A 19,473-nucleotide genomic window follows, 5' to 3' on the forward strand; every position below is an offset into this window, starting at 1 on the left:
TCATTTCTGACCAGCATTCTGTCGTCCGTGGATGGCTCCCAGGTCCTGAAGACTGGTCCTGGGAGCTGGGGCGTAAGAAATACTTGTGACTTGGTCACTGGATACCATCAGAGCTCCTTCAAAACTGTTCTTCTTGCCATACAAGGGAGTCTCCAGTGTTGCATGGCCAGGTTCCGTTTGGGACAAGCTACATAATGTTATGCTGCATATGCAGGAATACGTTGTTGCTTTTGTTTAGCATAATTTACTATGTTATAAACATTCATACATAAACACATCTTCCCGCCATTCTTTCAACACTTACTCAACAAAATTATATTTGATGTGGTCCAGTAATTCCTACAAAAAACCCTTGTTTTCTAGTACTCTGTAGTCGTGCATTGAATCTTTTTTAGTCTCCATTGGCTTGTGATTGACAGAACAGCTGCTGAGTTACCTCATGCTCTCTACCAGCCTGCCTGTAGTCTAGATTTAGCACACCCTGAAATCACTGTGCTTTAAGCAAAGCTAGCTACAATTTAACAGTTTTACAAATATATATCCATCTAAATAATTGTTTGCATATATTTCAATCCTAACTATCTTTATTTAGTGACTGGCCACGCCTCTGTGTGATTAATTTTACATGAAAAAAGCTTTCTCAGTGCTATAATGCACATACGTCTTGCCTCATTGTAAAGCGCTTGAGGGGTGCAGGAAGGCGCTGGCCAAAGGTGCTGGCTCCTTCCCAACATTGGCTACGATCTCCCGGCGCACTGCAAGGAAGTTCTCACCAAGGCTAGAGCATCGTCTACTTCGAAATGCTACTGACTCAAATGGAAGAGATTTGCTATTTGGTACTGTTCCCAGAAGATCGACCCACTGAGGGTTAAGGCCCATCAGGTACTTCCATATTTGCTGTTGTTGGCCAAATCGTGGCTGGCCCACGCATCCATCAAGGTTCATCTCCCGCTACACCAGATCTCCAGGGCGACCCTCCTTTTAGCCCCCCAGCTTGGTCAAGGAGTTCGTCAAGAGACTATTCTGCTCGTTCCCGCCGGTGAAGGCTCCGGCCCCAGCGTGGGAGCTCAATGTCGTACTTACTAGTCTCAATGGACCTCCGTTCGACCCTATGCATTCTGCACCTTTCAGGTTTTTGTCATGGAAAACAGCTTTTCTCATGGCCATCACCTCTGCACGACGAGTGGGGGAGATTCAGGGCCTCTCCTGTAGACCACCTTACTTGACTTTCCACACGATGACGGTGGTGCTGCGGACGCACCCCTCATTCATGCCCAAGGTGCCGTCGGACTTTCATCTAAAGGAGCCCTGGCGTTACCTGTGTTTTATCCGACGCCTTTGTCTCTGGCTGAAAGGACTTTGCACTCGCTGGATGTGGCTAGAGCGCTGATGTTTTATGTGGCCTGCACAAAGAGTTTCCGGAAAACCTCTCATCTCTTTGTGAACTTTGGTCCTGTGAACCATGGGAAGGCCCTGTCCAAGGCTTCCATTTCCAGGGGGCTCTTCGGCTGTATCACATACTGTCACTGGTTGGCAAACCGACCGCTGCCTAGCCGTCCGAGAGCCCACTCTACCAGAGCGATCGCTGCTACAACGGCTTTCCTGTCTGGTGTGCCCCTGCTGGACATCTGCAGGGCTGCTACGTGGAGGTCGACGCACACCTTCACAAACTTCTACTGCATCGACAGGGATTCCAGGGAGGAGTCCAGAGTCGGCCAAGCAGTGCTGCGCAACCTGTTCGCTTGAAGGTGAGCCTGGTGAAGAGGTAAGAGATGCTTATGTTGAGCCTTGCCACCTCCCGTGGTTGTGCATGTGTGTACTGCTATGTATTCTTTATTCATGAGCATGTGCATCCATGCCAGACCCCATGCTGAAGGAGGAACAAGTTACTTAGCTGTAACTGTTGTTCTCAAGCATGGGTCTGGCATGGATTCACATGCAAACCCATCCTGCCTATTCCTCTGCGGCTCTTCTCTTGGTCTTACTGCCACTTTATGTGCTACCAAATCTGAAGATGGCTTCCAGAGGAGGGACTTAGGTAGAGGGCAGTCATTGGCTGGGGACAGTATGACCCACAGCTCAGTGATTGGTTGTTAGGAGAAAGACAGTTCAGAAAGGAAACAAATTTTTTCTTTACTGAGGATTCCCAGCCTGACGGAAATATTCATGAGCATGTGAATCCATGCCAGACCCATGCTGGAGAACAACAGTTACAGGTAAGTAACTTGTTCCTCATGTACTATACCCACTCATGTAATATACTTCTTTTCCTAATAGAATTGTTTTTCCACTAATTATATTAATCAAATTTCATGCCTTAACACTGCATTTTTTTCAAAATCTACATCAGTAAATAAATATTACTCAATAACATTGAACATATTCATAATCAATTTGAATGTCATTTTCTTTTGTATTCAATACTTCCTTTTGTTTAACTTTTTCTAGTAATCCAATGTCCAGTGTCTTCTGGTCTCAGTGTTACTCAGCGTGGTCTCCTCACAGACAAACGCGAACATCTAAATAATTTGACCTGCTCCTTTAATTTTCAATAACTCAATACAGTGAGGACCTCTTTTATAAAGATAATACTTCTATTTTACCCCAGCCATCACTGTTTAAAGGGGAAATCCCTATTTGCTTTCTATGTGCAACTGTATCCTGGACTTGTGAAAGGGGCTAGAGACTGCTCCAGACTTTGTTGAACGCTATTTAAGTTAGAACATCCCCACACTACATTTCTAAATTAGACGCGAGGGCAAGCATAGGTTTTGACACAGACAGGTTTTTCAGTTGCGCTTACAGACTTCGAATTTTCCTTAGTTTCTTTAGAAAGGGCTATTCCCACCATAGCTGTAGGGCAAATTAGGCATTACACCCATCCTGATATTTAAAGGTTTTCTAAACTGTTGCATCTGTTGTCTGTGTCATCTCTTGATACCATGCCTGTCTCACATACCCCAATCTCCCTCTAAATGATGTCTCAGGCCTCCGTAAATGTTCCTCGCCACCACTGAGCACAATTCTACATGCATCAGCCTGCTTGATCACAAATGTTCATTGACTCTTGCTTGGGGAAAGGATAACGTTTTAGGTATGTGGCAACATTTACAAAGCTCACCATTGAGTGCAACTGTTCATTCTGCACTAAACCTGCTGCCTTTTATTGAATACTGCCATATTACTTTTAGAAAGTGCTCAGCAAATGCCATTCATATAAATAATTCTAGGCAGAGGTTGGTTGTGCATATAAAGTCTTAGATTTTGCCAGCTATTTGTGCAAGAATAGTTAAGTTTTAACAAGCAGTTTTTGGCAAACTCTTCGCCCAATGTATACTAGCTGTAGCTGCTGCAATTTTCCTGTTTGGTTTCCTCCATTATGATCATTCCGCATCTTTGGAACAGAGGGAGCAGAATGTAAGAATTACTATCTTTGTGAAGTAACTTAAGTTCCCTGAATTTGCTTTGATCTAATTTGTATGATCTCAATTCTGCCACTGTTAAAGTTAGCCTGCTGGGGGAATAAATAGTCTTAAGAAAGGGGAGACCAGAGTGAGTGCTCAGTGCACCAGTGGAATGTTTATGCATGGGATTTGGCTCCATCACATCTAAGTAGGGAACATTTTGCTGTAACTTTCATGAGGTGGTACTAGTACAAAATGCTTTGACTGAAATATGCTTCTTCAAAGTAAGTAAATAAGTTATTATCCCATCCCTGTTAGCAACATAGTCTACAAAAACCCTACTTCTGGCAGATTTCTCACCCGTGTCAATGTACAGAGTAAAAGACACTTTGGAGGGAGCGGAGGTGGTTAGTTTTGCCGAATGCTTTATTTCCTCTATAAAACAGTGATGATGATGATAATGATCACAGGTTTTAACACTGAGCTTTTCAATGTTCCAGGAACAAGTTGTACAGTGGCTCTGCAGACTGCACTATTATCGTAAGTACAGCTATGTCACGTAATCTGGAGGTTTAGGTGCTGAAATGTTAATAGCCGTTATGAAGAAGATTCATTATTTGTTAGCTATTGAACACCTTCAAAGAGCACACAAATATACATGCATACTGCTATCAGGACCAGCCTTAATGTTTGAGTACAGTGCACAGGATTCAACACACCACTCCCCTTTAGACCCTCCCCCAGAGGCACTTAGGATCCATCAGAGACATTTGCTGGGTGGGCTGTCATGCTATGTACATTTCATCTGTTCTGACCCATTCATCCCTCAAACAAGGTTTCTGAAGGTTGAGGTATAAAAAGTACAACCGTTCTTTACCTTTCACTCTCACACTCTATCCCACCAAAGGCATTCTGTAACTTTGCCAAACGTTTTCACTGTAACCATTTTGATAGTGCAGCATGTCTCTCTAAAACATGCAATTGATGTTCACACCTTTCCCAAAACAAACGCTACACAACTTGTCCCTGAACTCAAATATAGCTATTTGAGGTAGATACTCTCAGAGCAAAGTGGCAGCATACAATTCAATGGGCTTCACTTTTCAAACAAGTATCAGTCCATAATATTTTTTTTAGTACTCTTGAAGGACCCTTTATTTTTCATTTTTTGTAAACAAAAAAATTAATTTGATTATTTATTTAATATGCATACAACAGTAAATGTTTTACATATATCAGCACATAACATCATTGACATTTTCATCTTAAAAACTGCACATAAAATACGTGCTCATTTGACAGTATAATATCTTTTGATAGCTCTTTTAAAATCTCTAAAATCATCACAAAAACTTTCATCAAATAAAAATGTAATTCAGATCATTCCCACCCATTAATTGTCTCCATATGTTACTCATATTACAATTATCCATGGAGTTTTCATAGGCCATTATAAAATTTTGATTGAGTTTATCAGACTATCGCACTCACATATTTTGTGATATGCTGATTCTAGAGTATTTACTCCGCAGAGTCGACAGAGCCTCAGTGCTTTCTGTATGCCCACTGTGGGTCCTAATATTTCCATGACATCACAAATATTACATTTGAATATCAAATACCGTCAGGTAATGATGCAATCTGGGTATGCCAGTTGATATTTGGGTTTTAACTCTCTCCCTTCTAAGTGATCTAAGAATACTCCGCTGTTGGATTTGGTTGCCAGATTAACTAGTCTTTGCTCTCGATTGACATTGTATATCAGACTTTTCACTTTACGTTTTATCTGAGCAATGGAGTATAGCAGCCAGCAAGATGTTTCATTATTAATCCATTTAAGGTATCCCTGTCTCCATCTGTGTATAGTTACAAGATCAGTTATCGATCACGCCATGTTGCTGAATTAGCTTCACCATAAAGATACTATTAGATAGACCAGTCAATTTGATGTATAACATGACTGTCAAGTATTGCACTCTACTATTTACACTGGCTAACTCACATTCTAAGAGAATATATTCATAGGAGAGAGTTTTAGGAATTCGCATCAGCAGCCTCAGCATTTTTGCCTCAAATTTGTCCAACTCATTCCTAAAATGATGTCCCCAAATTTCCGCTCTGTATGTCAAACAGGAGACAATTTTAGCAGAGTACAATTTTAAAACTTGTTTTAACAGAAAAACTGCCCTGGCTTCCCACAAACTCACTTAGGGTCATCGTGGCTATCCTACATTTTCTCTTGGTTTCAGTCCAGTGCTTTTTCCAGGTGAGTTTATTATCGATTATAACCCCTAGATATTTATATTCGACTACTTCAATCTGCAGTTTGATTGTCCATTCACCATTATATCTTTTCTTATTACTGTGTTTTGGTTCGAACATCATGGTTTTAGTTTTCCCAATATTAATAACAAGAACATCTGCATTCATTTTAGAACCTTAATAAAGTGCAGGTGCCTAACTCTTTACGTTGCTGAAATGTAGCCCCTTTGAATGTTACAGATACAGATAAAAGGTAATTATTGCTACTGCTACATTTCCTTTTGGAACATTGACCGATCTTCTGACAGAAACCCCTATTATGAACTTGCTTACTCCCAAGAAATGGGCCCAGTTGGGGGAACCCTTCATGCAAGAGTATCATTTAGCAGACAAAGAGCAGCAATGACAGCTAAAAGAATATGCAATGCATTTGTTTACGTTACATTAGTAGAGTCCTATTCTTAGCCCTGAAAGGGGTGCTTCCTGAGGAGCTCAGTTTGCAGTTTAAAAATGGCTTCAAGCGGTTTTTCAGAAAAATACTTCCTGTAGGCCACTCTCTCACTGCACCAATTCTTGTTCCCATTTTTGATGCAAGTAAAGAAGGAAGCAGAACCACCCTCTTCTTATAACCTTTGTAATGCATACAAAATAGGCTGGAGCCAATCCTGAAATCCCTGTGATGTGTATGTGTAGTAACTGTTGGTAAATGGTTTTGTAAACTCATACAATGCACAATGTGCACAGAATCTGTCTCTTCTCCTGTTTGTTAAATTTACATACATTGCCAAGACTGGATAGGGAGTCTTCTCTCTTTCACTTCATCATTGGACCAAATTGCGCATTGACCGGGCAAATCGGTCTTATTACAATGAACTGCATTTCTGGTTGTGAAAAGAGCCTGATGGAATAGGTGTAGATTGATTTCATTTTTTCAAAGTGTAAGCTTGAGGTCAGTGCATCTACCCACAACCTCTTGGCTAAAAAAGTTCACCTAAGTTGGCAGATGACTTTTGAGTTTCACTTGATATATTTTTACTGTTCTCGATCCATTGGTATATCCAAATTCTTAGTTCTCGTCTTTCTGTGGTTTTGGGGCAACATCTACCATATCTATGACCCTTTGTCTTTCTTTTCCTGCAGGTTTGGGACATTCCATCCCTGCTAAAGGTGAACACCATTCGAGCCCACGACAATCCTGTCTGCACGCTGGTGTCCTCCCACAACATGCTCTTCAGTGGCTCACTCAAGGCCATCAAGGTAATATGGCATTCTGCAAGACTCTGTTGCGCGTACAGTTTATGAGGAAAGTAAAATATCTGCTGCATAATCCTGAAATACCAGGCCACCACCATAGTGCATTGCATCATTTTTTAAATATAGAATTGAATACAAATAAAATTACCAAAACATCAAGGGAAAAGTGTCTCTCTTAAAACATTGAAATGATCTAATTAAAAGAAAATTACTCACCATCTCTCAGGCACGTTTGGATTGTTTTTTCTGAATACCATTGGTGTTGAGCTAAGAGAGACCAACTGTTAGTAGCATGCTGGCCTATACTTTTCATTGGGCCTAATCCCTCACAGGTAAATGTGACTGAGCCTCAAGGCTTTACTTTTAAGAGTAGAGGGGATTGGTAGAAAGATTCCTCACACAAATCAATATTGTTCTTTCAGGTAACTATTGAAACTTTCCATACTTTATTCATTTACAATAATGTACATGAAAGTAATTTGAAATCGAAGTAATCCAAACTTAGATGCAAACACAAATAATGCTGTCCAGGGGACACAAGCAACACTTTAAATTCAACAATGCAGCATTACTTGGTAACCCTGAAGGGACACAGTTGCAGTTCAAAGTTGGATAAAACAGTGGTTAAAACATGACAAATCCTCTAAAATATAAAGCACACATTTCATATTCAGACTATGATTTTGAAAGACCCATTCCTACTCAAGTGTTCACAAGATTCACAGGCAAGTAATTAGTATAGATTACAGTTCTAGTTCCAACCCAATTTGGTATGTACAGGTCTTTTAAAAAACAAAAAAAAGTAAGGCAGCCACCCAGCCGGGAAATCGGGGAAATCAGAGGCCCCTGCATAAGATTGCAAAACCCAGGTTCCGCCACCAAAGGTTTGAGGAGGGATGGCTGCAGGCAAGTGACTCAGGACCTATGCAAGATACTGCAGTTGAAGGGCCTAGCAAAATGGGTATGCTAAGGAGGCCCAGAAGCTACATTGGAGAAGAGCAATGACTAGAAGCAGTTGGAAGACCCGGGCAAAACTACTTACACCAATGGCTGTTGTGGGTGAGGCCCAGGGGTTGTGGGATTAGTGTTGGGAACGATTTCTCTTTTAGCCACTTTCCCCTCCATAGTTCTATGGAACCCCTAATGTTTTGCTTTTGTTTTTGAATGGGCACGGACCTTTTACAGGGAAGTGCATTTTGCTCATTTTGTTATGGGGAAACTGATCAGTCCTTCAGACTATCAGTACTGGGAAACTGTGTTTCCCTTTTGACGTTCACACTTTTGTAACTTTTTAACATGGCACACATCTTGCCATGTTAGGGAGGGTTATCATTTTCATGCTTCATCCCCTCTCCTAGTGAGACCCCCAGCACGTTTCGCTTGACTTCTGGACTTTTTTGTTTACTCCTGAATGAGTGGAGCCTTTTTCCACTAATTCATTCTTATGGGCTCAGTCTTTTTGAACTCTTTCCTTGAGTCTACTTTCCTCCATATCACTTTTAAGGTATTTTTACTATTGCAGCACACAGCTCTTTATGGGCAGTGTTGCTGGGGAACCTTTGGGTCCTCCTTTGAGATTCTTTTCTATATCCTAGATTAAGGATAGAGAGATACTTAGTACCTCTCCTAAAACTTTATAGTCTGAGAGATTCGCACACACCTCCTTAGGTGGAGTGCCAAAGGGATACTTAGTATCACCCTTCTCTCTGCTCCTGTGACTTTTATGTTACATAGAGAATCTCCTAGTTATGGTTGGTGGCAGTGTGTGTGTGTGTGGTGGTGTGTGTGTGTGGTTGTGTGTGTGTGTGGTTGTGTGTGGTTGGTTGTGTGTGTGTGGTTGTGTGTGTGGTTTGTTTTTGCGGGAACCCTTGAGTGTACCCGCCTAGGCTCCAGTGTGTCTTGGTGTTAGGGGAGTTTTCCTAAAGTCCTACTGGCAGTAAGACTTTAGTAAGCTATCCCAGTGGTTTGTAGATCCCCAACTCTTGCTATCAGTCTGTACTAGCTTTGGACCTTGGTAGTGTGGCAGAGCAGTGAGGCTTATCTTAAGAGGAAGATGTGAGCTGTAGGTAAGTACGCTGAATCTTAGCTAGACAGGCACAGCAAAGAAGCACTTATCCATATATTTATATAAAACATACATATTTATTATATTTACACCAGAATCACTTTAAATACTTCAGATGTTTACGGTTGAACGCTTAGTAATACTAGATAATACACTTCAAAAGGCACTTTCACTTTTGTGTTTGTTCGCGGTTACATTTGTGGCAACATGAGAAAGGAAAAAGACAAGGTTATCGGTAATTGCGCACTCCTGCGGTTTTCAACAGGTCATATGGCAATGCATTTACTCTGAAAACACATGAGGAAAATAAGTGGTTAGTGCAACATGAGCTTAGTTCAAGGTGCTACAGATGGTTTCTTCACCTGGCACCAGTCTTTTAAGTCCAAAAACGTGACCCTAGCTAGAGGCAGTTCAGAGAGGGCTTGAAGTCTTGACAAACAGCAAATTATGAAGAGTTCCTGCAGATTTTTTCCAGTGTCTAAAGTTAATGAAGCCGCAAGTTAGCAACTTTCAAGAGACCTAAAAACAGACTTGAGAAGGGGACTCGAGCAGCGGCTTGCGTCAGAGGTGAGAGGTGAAACACTTGTGGTGAAACACTTGTATATAGGCGCGTTATAAATGCCATATCATTTCAGGGGGTTGCCCTGGGCACCTGTATGTGCTCTCCTAATACTCTGGAGTGACGTCTTGGAATCAGGTAAGCAATACCTTTTCCCCCACAGTACCTTTTGATTTGAAGAAAGTGTTCGTGTTGGCTTCTCCGCGGTGTGGCAGCTCTCAACCCGACCTCTGGATTCCTTGGTCTGATGGTAAAGGCAGGATAATGGATGGTGTCTCTCAGCAGCAGTCTTGAGGGAGGACCTGTAGCATGACTTTCAGCAACTTCTTGGTTCACTCTGTGCTTTTGGCGCCTTTTCAGCAGCACCAACAAAGGACACAAATCGCCCGGTCAATCTTCTTCGCTTCCTGCAGACCCACACTCGGATGAGGGGATCTGGGCGAGTTGGATCGGATCTCTGCAGTGTCCTTATGGTCGCAGCAAAGATTTCGACAGATTCAGCATTTCCACGACGATGCATGATGGGCAGCATCTCTCTCAGCAATTTACAGAAAAGGGGCGAGTGGCTATCCAATTAAGACAGCTAGACCACCAGTGGGAGCTGGTTCCATTCAGGCACTCGGGCAGACAAAGGGCTGGGGAGTGACAAATTCCTCCCCCACTTCCTGCCTACCCAGTGTTAGGGATATTTATCATTATTGTGCTTCATCCCCTCTCCCAGTCAGACCCCGGCACTTTTTTGCTGGACTTCTGGACCTTTTTCTTTCAATCTGAATGAGTGGAGCCTTTTTCCACTTATTCATTCTTTTGGGATCTGTCTTTTTGAACTCTTTTCTTTGTAGTCACCTATGGTATGGAGTCTGTCTGCTCCATAGCTCTTAAAGGCATCTGTGTTTTTCTACTGCAGCACACAGCTCCTTATGGGCAGTGTTGCTCGGGACCCTAAGGGTCCCTCCTATAAGATTCTTTTTCACTATCCTCAAGTAACTACAGTTCTTAAGGATAGAGAGATACTTAGTTTCTCTCCTAAAACTCTATAATCTGAAAGATTGGCATACACCACCCTCGGTGGTGTGCCAAAGGGTACCTAGTATCCCTGTTCTCTCTGCTCCTCCGACCTTTTAGTCGCCTAGACAATCACCTAGTTATGGCTGGTGGCTGTCGATGTAGTCTACCAACTATTGTGTATTTTTTATACCGCAGGCTAGGTCTATGCACAATAAAGGCACCCAAGTACCAACTTGGGTCCTCCCTTCTTTTTTCGTCATTACTAGCATGGTTATTCTTTGTTAGCCCTTCTACCATTTGGGGGAGGAGGGTCTGTCTTTGTGTGTGGTTTGCCTCTGGCAAGTACCAGTAGGTATCCCCGCCTAGGCTCCAGAGTTTCTGGGCAGGCAGGAAATAGGGGAGGAGTCTGCCAGAGTGCCTGAATAGGTCCAGCTCCCACTAGGCTGTCCAGATTGGACAGCCAAAACGCCTCTTTCTGTAAAATGCTGAGAGAGATTGCAGAGGAGTGTGTGCTGGAACTTTATAAAAGGTGAGACTTCTGGAGTGTAAAGCAAGTCGACCACAGGAAACAGAAGTAACCGAACAAGAAGATGACCAGAGACACGTGTAGACCCTTTGCAACATAGTGAAGCAACCACTGCTGTCCTGACCCCGTTTTCTACGCGACAGAGGAACTCCAAACAGGCTGACTCTTTCGGTTTGACTGGTGGGAACAACCAGTCCCAAGACAAACTTTGATTTGAGCCATCTCCCCCCGAGGTCCTGTTAGTTTCCAGAGCTCCGTAACCCCAATACCAAGAGACCTACTGCCCATTCCGAGTGCATCGTCATGGAAAGGCCGAACAAGTCCAAGTCTTTGTTGCAGCCTCATAGACACTCCAGAGATCCGATCCAACTCACCCAGACCTCCTCAACAGAGTGGGGTACTATGAGAAGCGACGAAGATTGTCCGGGCGAATCACGTCCTTTGTTGGTGCTGCAGAAAAGGTGCCAAAACCGAGTGACCAGAGCAGTTGCTGAAAGCCATGCCAGTTAGCGGGCGCTCCAGTTCAAATGTGTCCCATACGTGTCGAGACTGCTGCTGAGAGATCCCGTCCATTGTCCTGCCTTTTGTCATCAGACTATGAAATCCGGATGTCCGGTCCAGTGCCGCCACATTGTCGAGAATCCGGCCACAATCTTTTCTTCTTACCTAAGGTACTGTGGGGAGAAAGGTATTCCTTATCTTGATCCGTGAAGTTGCTCCAGAGCGTTGGAGTGCACATAGAGGTGTCCAGGGTACCCTCCTCTTATCTTTGACTCAAGCTGCTGCTTTTGCCCCTTTAGTAAGTCCTTTGACAGGGTCTCCAACGTTGATTGTGTCCTCTTGCATCTTAGACACTAGAGACTGTAAAGTATCCACAGGAACTTTTGTATTCTGCTGCTTGTCAAGACTTTAAGCCCTTGCCGAACTGCCTTTAGCTAGGTTTGCGTTTAGGACCTTAAAAGACTTGCTGTGTGAAGAAACTGCCTCTAAAACCTTAAGAACTGCTAGTGTTGCACTAACCATCAATTTTCCTTCCCAAAAGTCACTATCTTATATGAGTATGCAGAGTAAATGTCTTTACCGTATTTCTGCTAAAATTCGCAAGTGCGTGTTGTTACCAATAATACGATAAAACTGTCATTACTGTCAAAAGCTGTAACAAATGTAAATGCAAACAACTGCAAACAAAGCAGTGGCCTTTGAAAAGTATTCTAAAGTATTCCTAAGTGCTTTGGGTTATTGTGCTAAGTAATTTAAAATGATTCGTGTGTACATATAATACATCTATAGTTTAATATACAAGTATGTGTAAGTGTTTCTTTGATCTGCATTACTAACTAGGTTCAGAATACTTACCTACAGCTGACATCTTCCCCCTGTGATAAGCCTGACTGCTCTTTCACTCTACCAAGGTTCCAGCCATATCACGGACTGATACTAATAGTTGGGGGATCTACAAACCACTGGCGTAGCTTACTAAAGTCTTACCTCCAAGTGGGACTTTAGGTAACATTAACAATTACATTACAATACAGTGCCATGGGGATACTTTTTTATCACCCTAGTCTTTTACACTTTGGTTACTTTTATATGTGCTGTGTAGGCATCATGAAGTGGTACAACGTGCATTTATCGCTAGGCTTTCTAACACCTGCTGTTTCAATGTGGAAAGAAGGGGTTGTGGGGTGGTCGGGAATAGTTTAAAAGGGGTGGGTGTGGGGGTTTGGGGGAATGGAACCGCCCCAAAAAAAAACATTTGATTAACGTTTTTGTTATTCTTTCCATGTTGAGACAGCAGGCGTTACAAAGCCTGTCGATGAAAGAACATGGAACCCATGAAGTAAGACACAGACAACAGATTCAATGTTCTAAAGGAAATGGTTTATTTTCTTAAACGTCAGGATGGAGAAGGCCTAACTTGCCCTATGCTAAGGTGGGCTTTCCCTGCCTAAAAGAAAACTAAGGATAGACTGTGTCAATAAATTCAACTTAAGTCTGTCTGTGTCCAAAACCTATACTTGGCCTCACAACTAAAGATAAGCAATGTGGAGGGCTGGCAGCAACAAAAGAAACTGTGTTAAAAGTTCTGAGCTTCTTCGAGCTCCTGGCTTACTTTGCAGCTTCCCCTTCCTCAAGTTCAAAACAGTTACAAAAGGCTCTGGGTTCCCTTCCCCAAGAGCACAACACAGTTCACAAAGTCTCTGGGTTCCCTTCCCGACAAAGTCGGCTCTTTCAGCTTCAAAACTTACAAGCAGTTGAAATCTCTTGGCTTTCAAAAACCATTCCAGTTGAACTTTGTAATTGTCCAGGCTTTTCAACAGATCACACAGATTGCTCTCTTTCTCATTCACTTCAGTAACCTGTTATCTTTACTTTCCTTGGCTCTTTCCAAGCAGGGGTCTCTCGGTCTTGGTGCAGTTGTTGAACCACACGGTCCACCTATTGAAGGTCACGCAACCGATCGCCCTTGGCACTTTGTTATACTTCTGTATTCTTCAGGCTATCTTGCCAACACAGGTTTTTTTTCTCTCTCTCTCTCTCTCTCTCTCTCTCTCTCTCTCTCTCTCTCTCTCTCTCTACCTCTGTCATTGGTTAACATTCACTTTTGATTCTCCTTGGCAGTCTCTTGGCTTTGCCCCAATGTATTCCACCACCTTGCTTTAACATTATTCATTAGTGCTTATAACTTTCACTTTGTTCTTAAATATTCATATGCTTATCATATCCTCCTTTTAGTTTGGTATTCCGTAGAACTTGTGGCACTCTTAAATGTGTTCCTAACACTTTGCAGCTTGTTCGTTAGTCAAGAACCCTCACTTTGGGTTCCAAAACCTTCTGTCACAGGTTTTATTTCATTCAGCATTAGCATATGCCTGCTCGCAGCCCCTGGAGCGCCTCGGTCCGAGTGTATTAGGGAGAATTCTCATAAATGTGCTAATTCCCTCTACCTTAGAGCCCTCCAGCTCTTTTGATAAACTTTGGGACTTTGAACTTTTCATTTCACTGTGTTTTCTGTGTTTATTTCATTTGGTTATGGAGTTTAAACAACTCCATAGGCATCATCTTTTCAATGGTGTCACAAAGCACCCTCAGTGCAGTGGCACAGGGAAAACTTTCCAGCCTTTCCCAAGGTTTAAATACCTTATCTGGGATAAACTACTGTTTCCCAGAGAAAGTAAAGTGAAATTGACTTTACTAGTCTTTTTAAATTCCTATACCCAGCACACCCTATCTTACAATAGAGTGCTGGAGGGGTTACCTGGTATCCCCTGTATCTAGAAACTCACATAGCAGTCATATGCTACCCTTTCCTCTCTAAATGGCCAGTGGCAGTGGTTTTACAACAAACTACCATGATTTTTCCCGACCACGAGCACCAGTAGCGTTACATGTTAGGCAGAAACCTGTGCAGTTCTCTCTGGGACCACTGCAAAAGATTTAAGACTACAGGTGTTTGGCAGTAAACCCCTTGGTAGCAGTCTGTACCACACAGATTCACTTGGTAGCTGTGGCTGAGCAGTCAGATTTCCCTCAAGAAGAGTTAGGCAGTATACAGAGTATTCACAATAGGTCAAAAGAACATAGTAGAACAAGTAAACACTGGCCAGGGCTTGGTGTAAAAGAGATATCATTATTTATTTAAAACCACATCTAGTAAAACACACAGGCACTAATGTTAAGCAGTTCAAAAGCACGGTCACTAAAAGATATACACTCCCTTAAAAGAATATTAGACAATTCTTAAGTAAAGCCCCACTTATTTTCAGACAGCGGTGAGTGCTTAACGCAGATGGCACTCTAATAATTCGTTTTAAAAAGGGAGAGAAAAGCAGAGTATAATTTGAAACAGATCCCAACACTTTCACAAGAACACAACAAGAGAGGAAGGCAAAGTAAAACCGTGAAGTTAGAGTTCAGAAGGCCGGATCCACTTTAAGAGGATCAGAACGAAATGTGTCCAAGGTCACACGGTTGCAGTGCACAAAAGTCTTGAAAAGGTTCAGAAAGGGTTGGACCAAAGAAAGGGACCCGTTAGATGGTCAAGGTGGCCAGCCCAGTCCAGAAGGTTAAGGGATGATTATTACCTTGTAGCAATCTTTAGAAAGGGAGGCCTGGCGGACAGGGTACCTTAAAGTGGTGAGAATACTCCAGCGGGGGCAGTTGTTCCTGGCAGCGGATGCAAGTCGGTGCTTCGTCCGGGGGAAGAGAGGATCTCGTCGGGGAGGAAGACAGGAGTCCGTTGCACTGCCAGGGAAGAAACCAGCCGCGAAGTTCTCAGGTAAAAGGAGCGGTCCTTTTATTCGTGGTCCAGTGGTAAGTGGCTATCCGGTTGCCGGGGTGCTTGGCACGGGCAATTCGACCACAAGCCGTCCTGGGATGCGAGGAAAAGAAGGTAAACTGGTTGTGCCCACCAGTCAGGGGAAGAAGCCTCTCCAGCCGGGAGATCTTCTCTGTCGTCGGGAAGTGGTGAGTCGGTTCCACAGGGCTCCACCGCTGGTGTCGTCGTGGTAGGTCGGCTCAGCTTCTCCCTCGTCGGATTCTCAGGTCCTGTGGCAACTTCTGAAGTTCCAGTCCCCAAAGCCCTGCTTTTATGCAGCACACCCCCATTTACTCAGCCTAGCTGTCAATCAAACATGCTAAGTGGTGAGCCGGCCAGCTCACCACTTGGGCCAATCACACAAGAGTGCGACTTGAGTTACCAAGGTAACTCAGTCCAGGGTGCCTAAACCCCCTCCCACACCCCCTGTGGTACCAAGAAAGAGTGGCACCACTTTTGGAGGCTTCTGTGGAGAAGCCCGCCAAAAAGTGGAACAAAGGGCTCGACTTGGGTTGGAGTCACAGAAGAGAACACAAACGCCATTTTAGAATCGACTCCTGGCAAAAATTACCAACCGGCGAATTAATATTAATTAAATAAACCGGCGGTATGTTCGAGACTATGAGAATTAAATAATTAAAGTTGGTAGCCTCGAACAATGGGAAAATCCCATAGGGATATATTCGCGGTCGAATATAAAAAGTAGTATCCACTGCCACCAGCCAAAACTCGATCAGGGGGGATGGAGACGTGCCCCCTCGACTAACAGACCCCGGGGCAATTAAATTGCCCCAGCCAGTACGTCCACAATATGATGGTTTGTACCAGTTTCTGTTAATAATTTGGGACTAGTAAAGCCAATGGTGACTTTACATGCCCTGGGAGACAGTAGTCAGTCCCAGGGTATGGAGTCTATGGTGGGGTGTCACTGCACAGAGGGTGCTGCGTAACACACATAGTAAAAACACATGAGACCCTATGGAGTAAAGGACCCCATAGCCCATAAAACACATTAACTGTCAAAGGAACACCATAAATCATGTCCAAGAGTGGGAGAAAAAGAGTCTCACTCTTGGCAGGAGAAAAAAAAACAAACTCCAGAAATCCAGCAAAGCTGCTGGGGGACTCACTAGGTTAGGAAATTCAGCCTAAAGAGAGAATTCTCCCTAACATTACATTGCGGGAGCCATGTTTTTCAAGATGGCGTCTGAGCCCCCTTTGTTTAAACATGTCCCGGTCTTCTTTTTTCGCCATTTGTTTTTGGAAAGGTCCTTCTAGAGTTTGCCTCTGGGCGCCAAACCAGGTTTAGTCCCTTTGTTCCTTTGCCTTTGGAGGGCTTCAGGACTGAAGACCGCCTCTGGCGCCTGAGTGTCTGGGGTGGGCAGTAAGTCAGGGAGGTGCCCAACTCCCTGTGCTTAGTCTCCTACGAGACGCAAATGCACTGTGGCGTGATTGGCTGGCTGACTGTCCGGCAAGGACAGCCACCCTGCTGGGTAAGTGGCAGCTAGGCTGGAATGAATGGGAGAAAACTGAATAAAAGGCGAGTCTCTTGTCTTGGAAGGCAGAGTCGACCACTGGAACAAAAGAACCGAACACGAGCTTGAAGAGGACGGCTGATGCAACTCCTGGACCGTTGGTTTGCCCGGTGAAGCCCTGTTGCAGGTCCAAATCGCTAAGTTCATCTCGACAAAGAAGCCCTGCAAGGACAACTTCTCCCTTTGAGTTGGTGGGACAAATACACTCAACACTAAGCCACCTGGATACCATTCTCAGAGCTGGTTGTATTTTCCTCAGTGTGCTGCATGAAACCGAATAAGGTGGGAGAGGGACACCAGTTTGTGTGCTTGACTACAGCTACCGGAATCAAAGATTTGCCAGTTGCTAGCTTTTGACCAGTCCCAGTGCAGTGCAGCAGTCACCCGGCGTCCTCCCTCTTGTCCCCATGACTGAGGCTCAGGAACAGCGAGATCTGCAGGAACTGCCAGGAACAGAAGTCTTCAGCTGCATCTTTTTCTTCATTTGAGAGGTACTGTGAAACGAGACTGAGAGTATTTACCTCTCGCAGTGAAAGTGCTTGAAGCTTTCCCAACTTGCAGGCCTAATCAGCTTGTGACCCAACATATGATTCTTTCTTTTACAAACTACTTCTGAGAACTTTGGCAAAGACTTTTCCGTTTAACTACAAGAACTGCTTTATCCTATACAAGACTTTAGCCCATTGACTTTGGCCTAACCTATTGCATTGAATTAACTCCTCTGGTGAACTCAAAAGTATTTGCACTGTCTAAGAATAACTGTAAGAATTTTTTAATTAACCTATGTCTTTTTGCTCCTACTTCAAAGTGCTCTGCATGCCATTTTGCTCCTCCTTCAAAGTAGTTTAAATGCCTCAGAAACGTAGAGTGTAAAGTACTGAAGTATAGATTGCCTCCTTCTAGTGAATGTTTTATAACAGACTGTGAAATAAATGAATAAGTGTTTTACCACGAAACCTTGAGTGTAAGAGTTCATTTGAATACTTGTGATTGTAGACCTCTGTGTAACATCATTACAGCTCACATTCCCTTCTTGAGATAAGCCTGGCTGCTCAGCAACACTACCAAAACTGTGTAGTACAGACTTATACCAAAGGTTGGTTTGCTTACACCTGTAGTCCTAGTTGTGTGTAGTGGTCCCAAAGGGTACGTCTGTCCTCTTTTCGGCTTCCTTTCACTCTGATTCTGCTTTCAGGAGCCCAATGAGCCGCGCTGTCCGTCTTCAAACCTTGCTGCTTCTTTCGCGTAGTTCTTCTATTCCCTCGCGGAAGCTACAGGCGGCCTGCGGTGTTTGGGAGCCTGCAGTGTCGCACAGCTGCAGCTGTGGACATAAGGCCACGGGTGCTGCAGGTGACTCGATCATCTCACGGCCTGCTTGGGCCCTGGCGTCTCCTTTAGCCTCCTGCTGCAAACGGTGTTCTCCCCGACTGCCCCTATCCAGCCTGCTCCACATTGCTCTTCTGCATCCTATACAGGCAGGTTTTTCTTTTTCCCTGTGGCTGTCTCTCCTTTTATGCACATGCGGCCAACTAAATGGTTGCAGGTGCAAGTACTTGACTTTAATTGCCTGACCACAATTAGGCCTATTAGCAGGACATGCCTGACTGTTGCACTGGTACTCCTCCACAGTCCTCTTCCTAGTCTCAGTACCAAAGTGGTGTGAATGAATGGGAGTATGCATAACTTCCACTCAACACCTTCACGTACCAGTCTTTAAGGAAAATGGTTGTGGGATATTTTGTGAATAAAACCTATCTGTCCTTATCTCTGATGCAGTATTCTTACATAAACTAAAGAAACTCAGGGGCTCATCAAAATCAAAAGCCACCACCCCAGTCCAAAAGCTCCTATGCTATCCCTGTCACTACAAGAAAACATAATCACGTTTGGGTTCTGCTTGTGACCCAGGAGAATTACTCCCTTCTTCTGGATGTAGACTATCCCAAAGACCCTATGATCCTATGTCTTCAAATTAAAGGTTCCATTAAAGTTCCATGCTTTCATGACAGCCAAAACAGTCCTGCAGGATCCTCTGGGGCTAAAAGAATGAGAAACCAGTAGGAGAAGGGAGTCAATGCCCTTTATAGACTTCAGCAAAACATGTAATTCCTTTGCAGGTGCACACTTTCTGTTTCAGCTTCTTCTTTCACGTTACTTCTGTGGCCTGCTTCTCTCTGAGCCCAATTACTGTTGTTGGACACCTCAGACCACCCGTGACAGGTTACGTCACCACCACAATCATTTGTACTATCTGCACACTTGCCTACTCTTCATTGCTGTAGGCTATGGTTGGCGGTCTCTGCACAGTTGTCGGACTAGGTGGTCCACCCACTGCAGGTCGCGCCACCACCTTTCCGTCCCTGCAGGTTTACTGTACGGGTTCTCAACCAACTCCCAAGAAGCTTCCCGAGTGTCCCGCTGTTTGTCTCTTTAACTTCAAAGACATGCCTCGCTGCAGTCTCCCGAAGCCCAAGACCTGCCTTAAGGGCTTTGATGCAGCCACCTCACTCGCTAAGTTCTCCCTCTGGACGTACAACAGCTC

At 43.9% G+C, this 19,473-nt stretch overlaps 1 protein-coding gene across 3 annotated transcripts in view; it reads left to right on the forward strand.

Annotated features, from left to right (window-relative positions):
* Positions 1–19,473, forward strand: part of TRAF7 (TNF receptor associated factor 7) — a 932,052-nt gene that overhangs the window by 610,084 nt on the left and 302,495 nt on the right. For all 3 annotated transcript variants that reach the window (XM_069647334.1, XM_069647335.1, XM_069647336.1), the window contains 2 exons: positions 3,905–3,944; positions 6,807–6,923. In XM_069647334.1, coding sequence (XP_069503435.1) covers positions 3,905–3,944; positions 6,807–6,923 — 157 coding nt within the window. The remainder of the gene's footprint in view (positions 1–3,904; positions 3,945–6,806; positions 6,924–19,473) is intronic.

Source organism: Ambystoma mexicanum, chromosome 2q (assembly GCF_040938575.1).
Source record: "Ambystoma mexicanum isolate Mex_15411 chromosome 2q, UKY_AmexF1_1, whole genome shotgun sequence".
Taxonomy (NCBI): Eukaryota; Metazoa; Chordata; class Amphibia; order Caudata; family Ambystomatidae; genus Ambystoma; species Ambystoma mexicanum.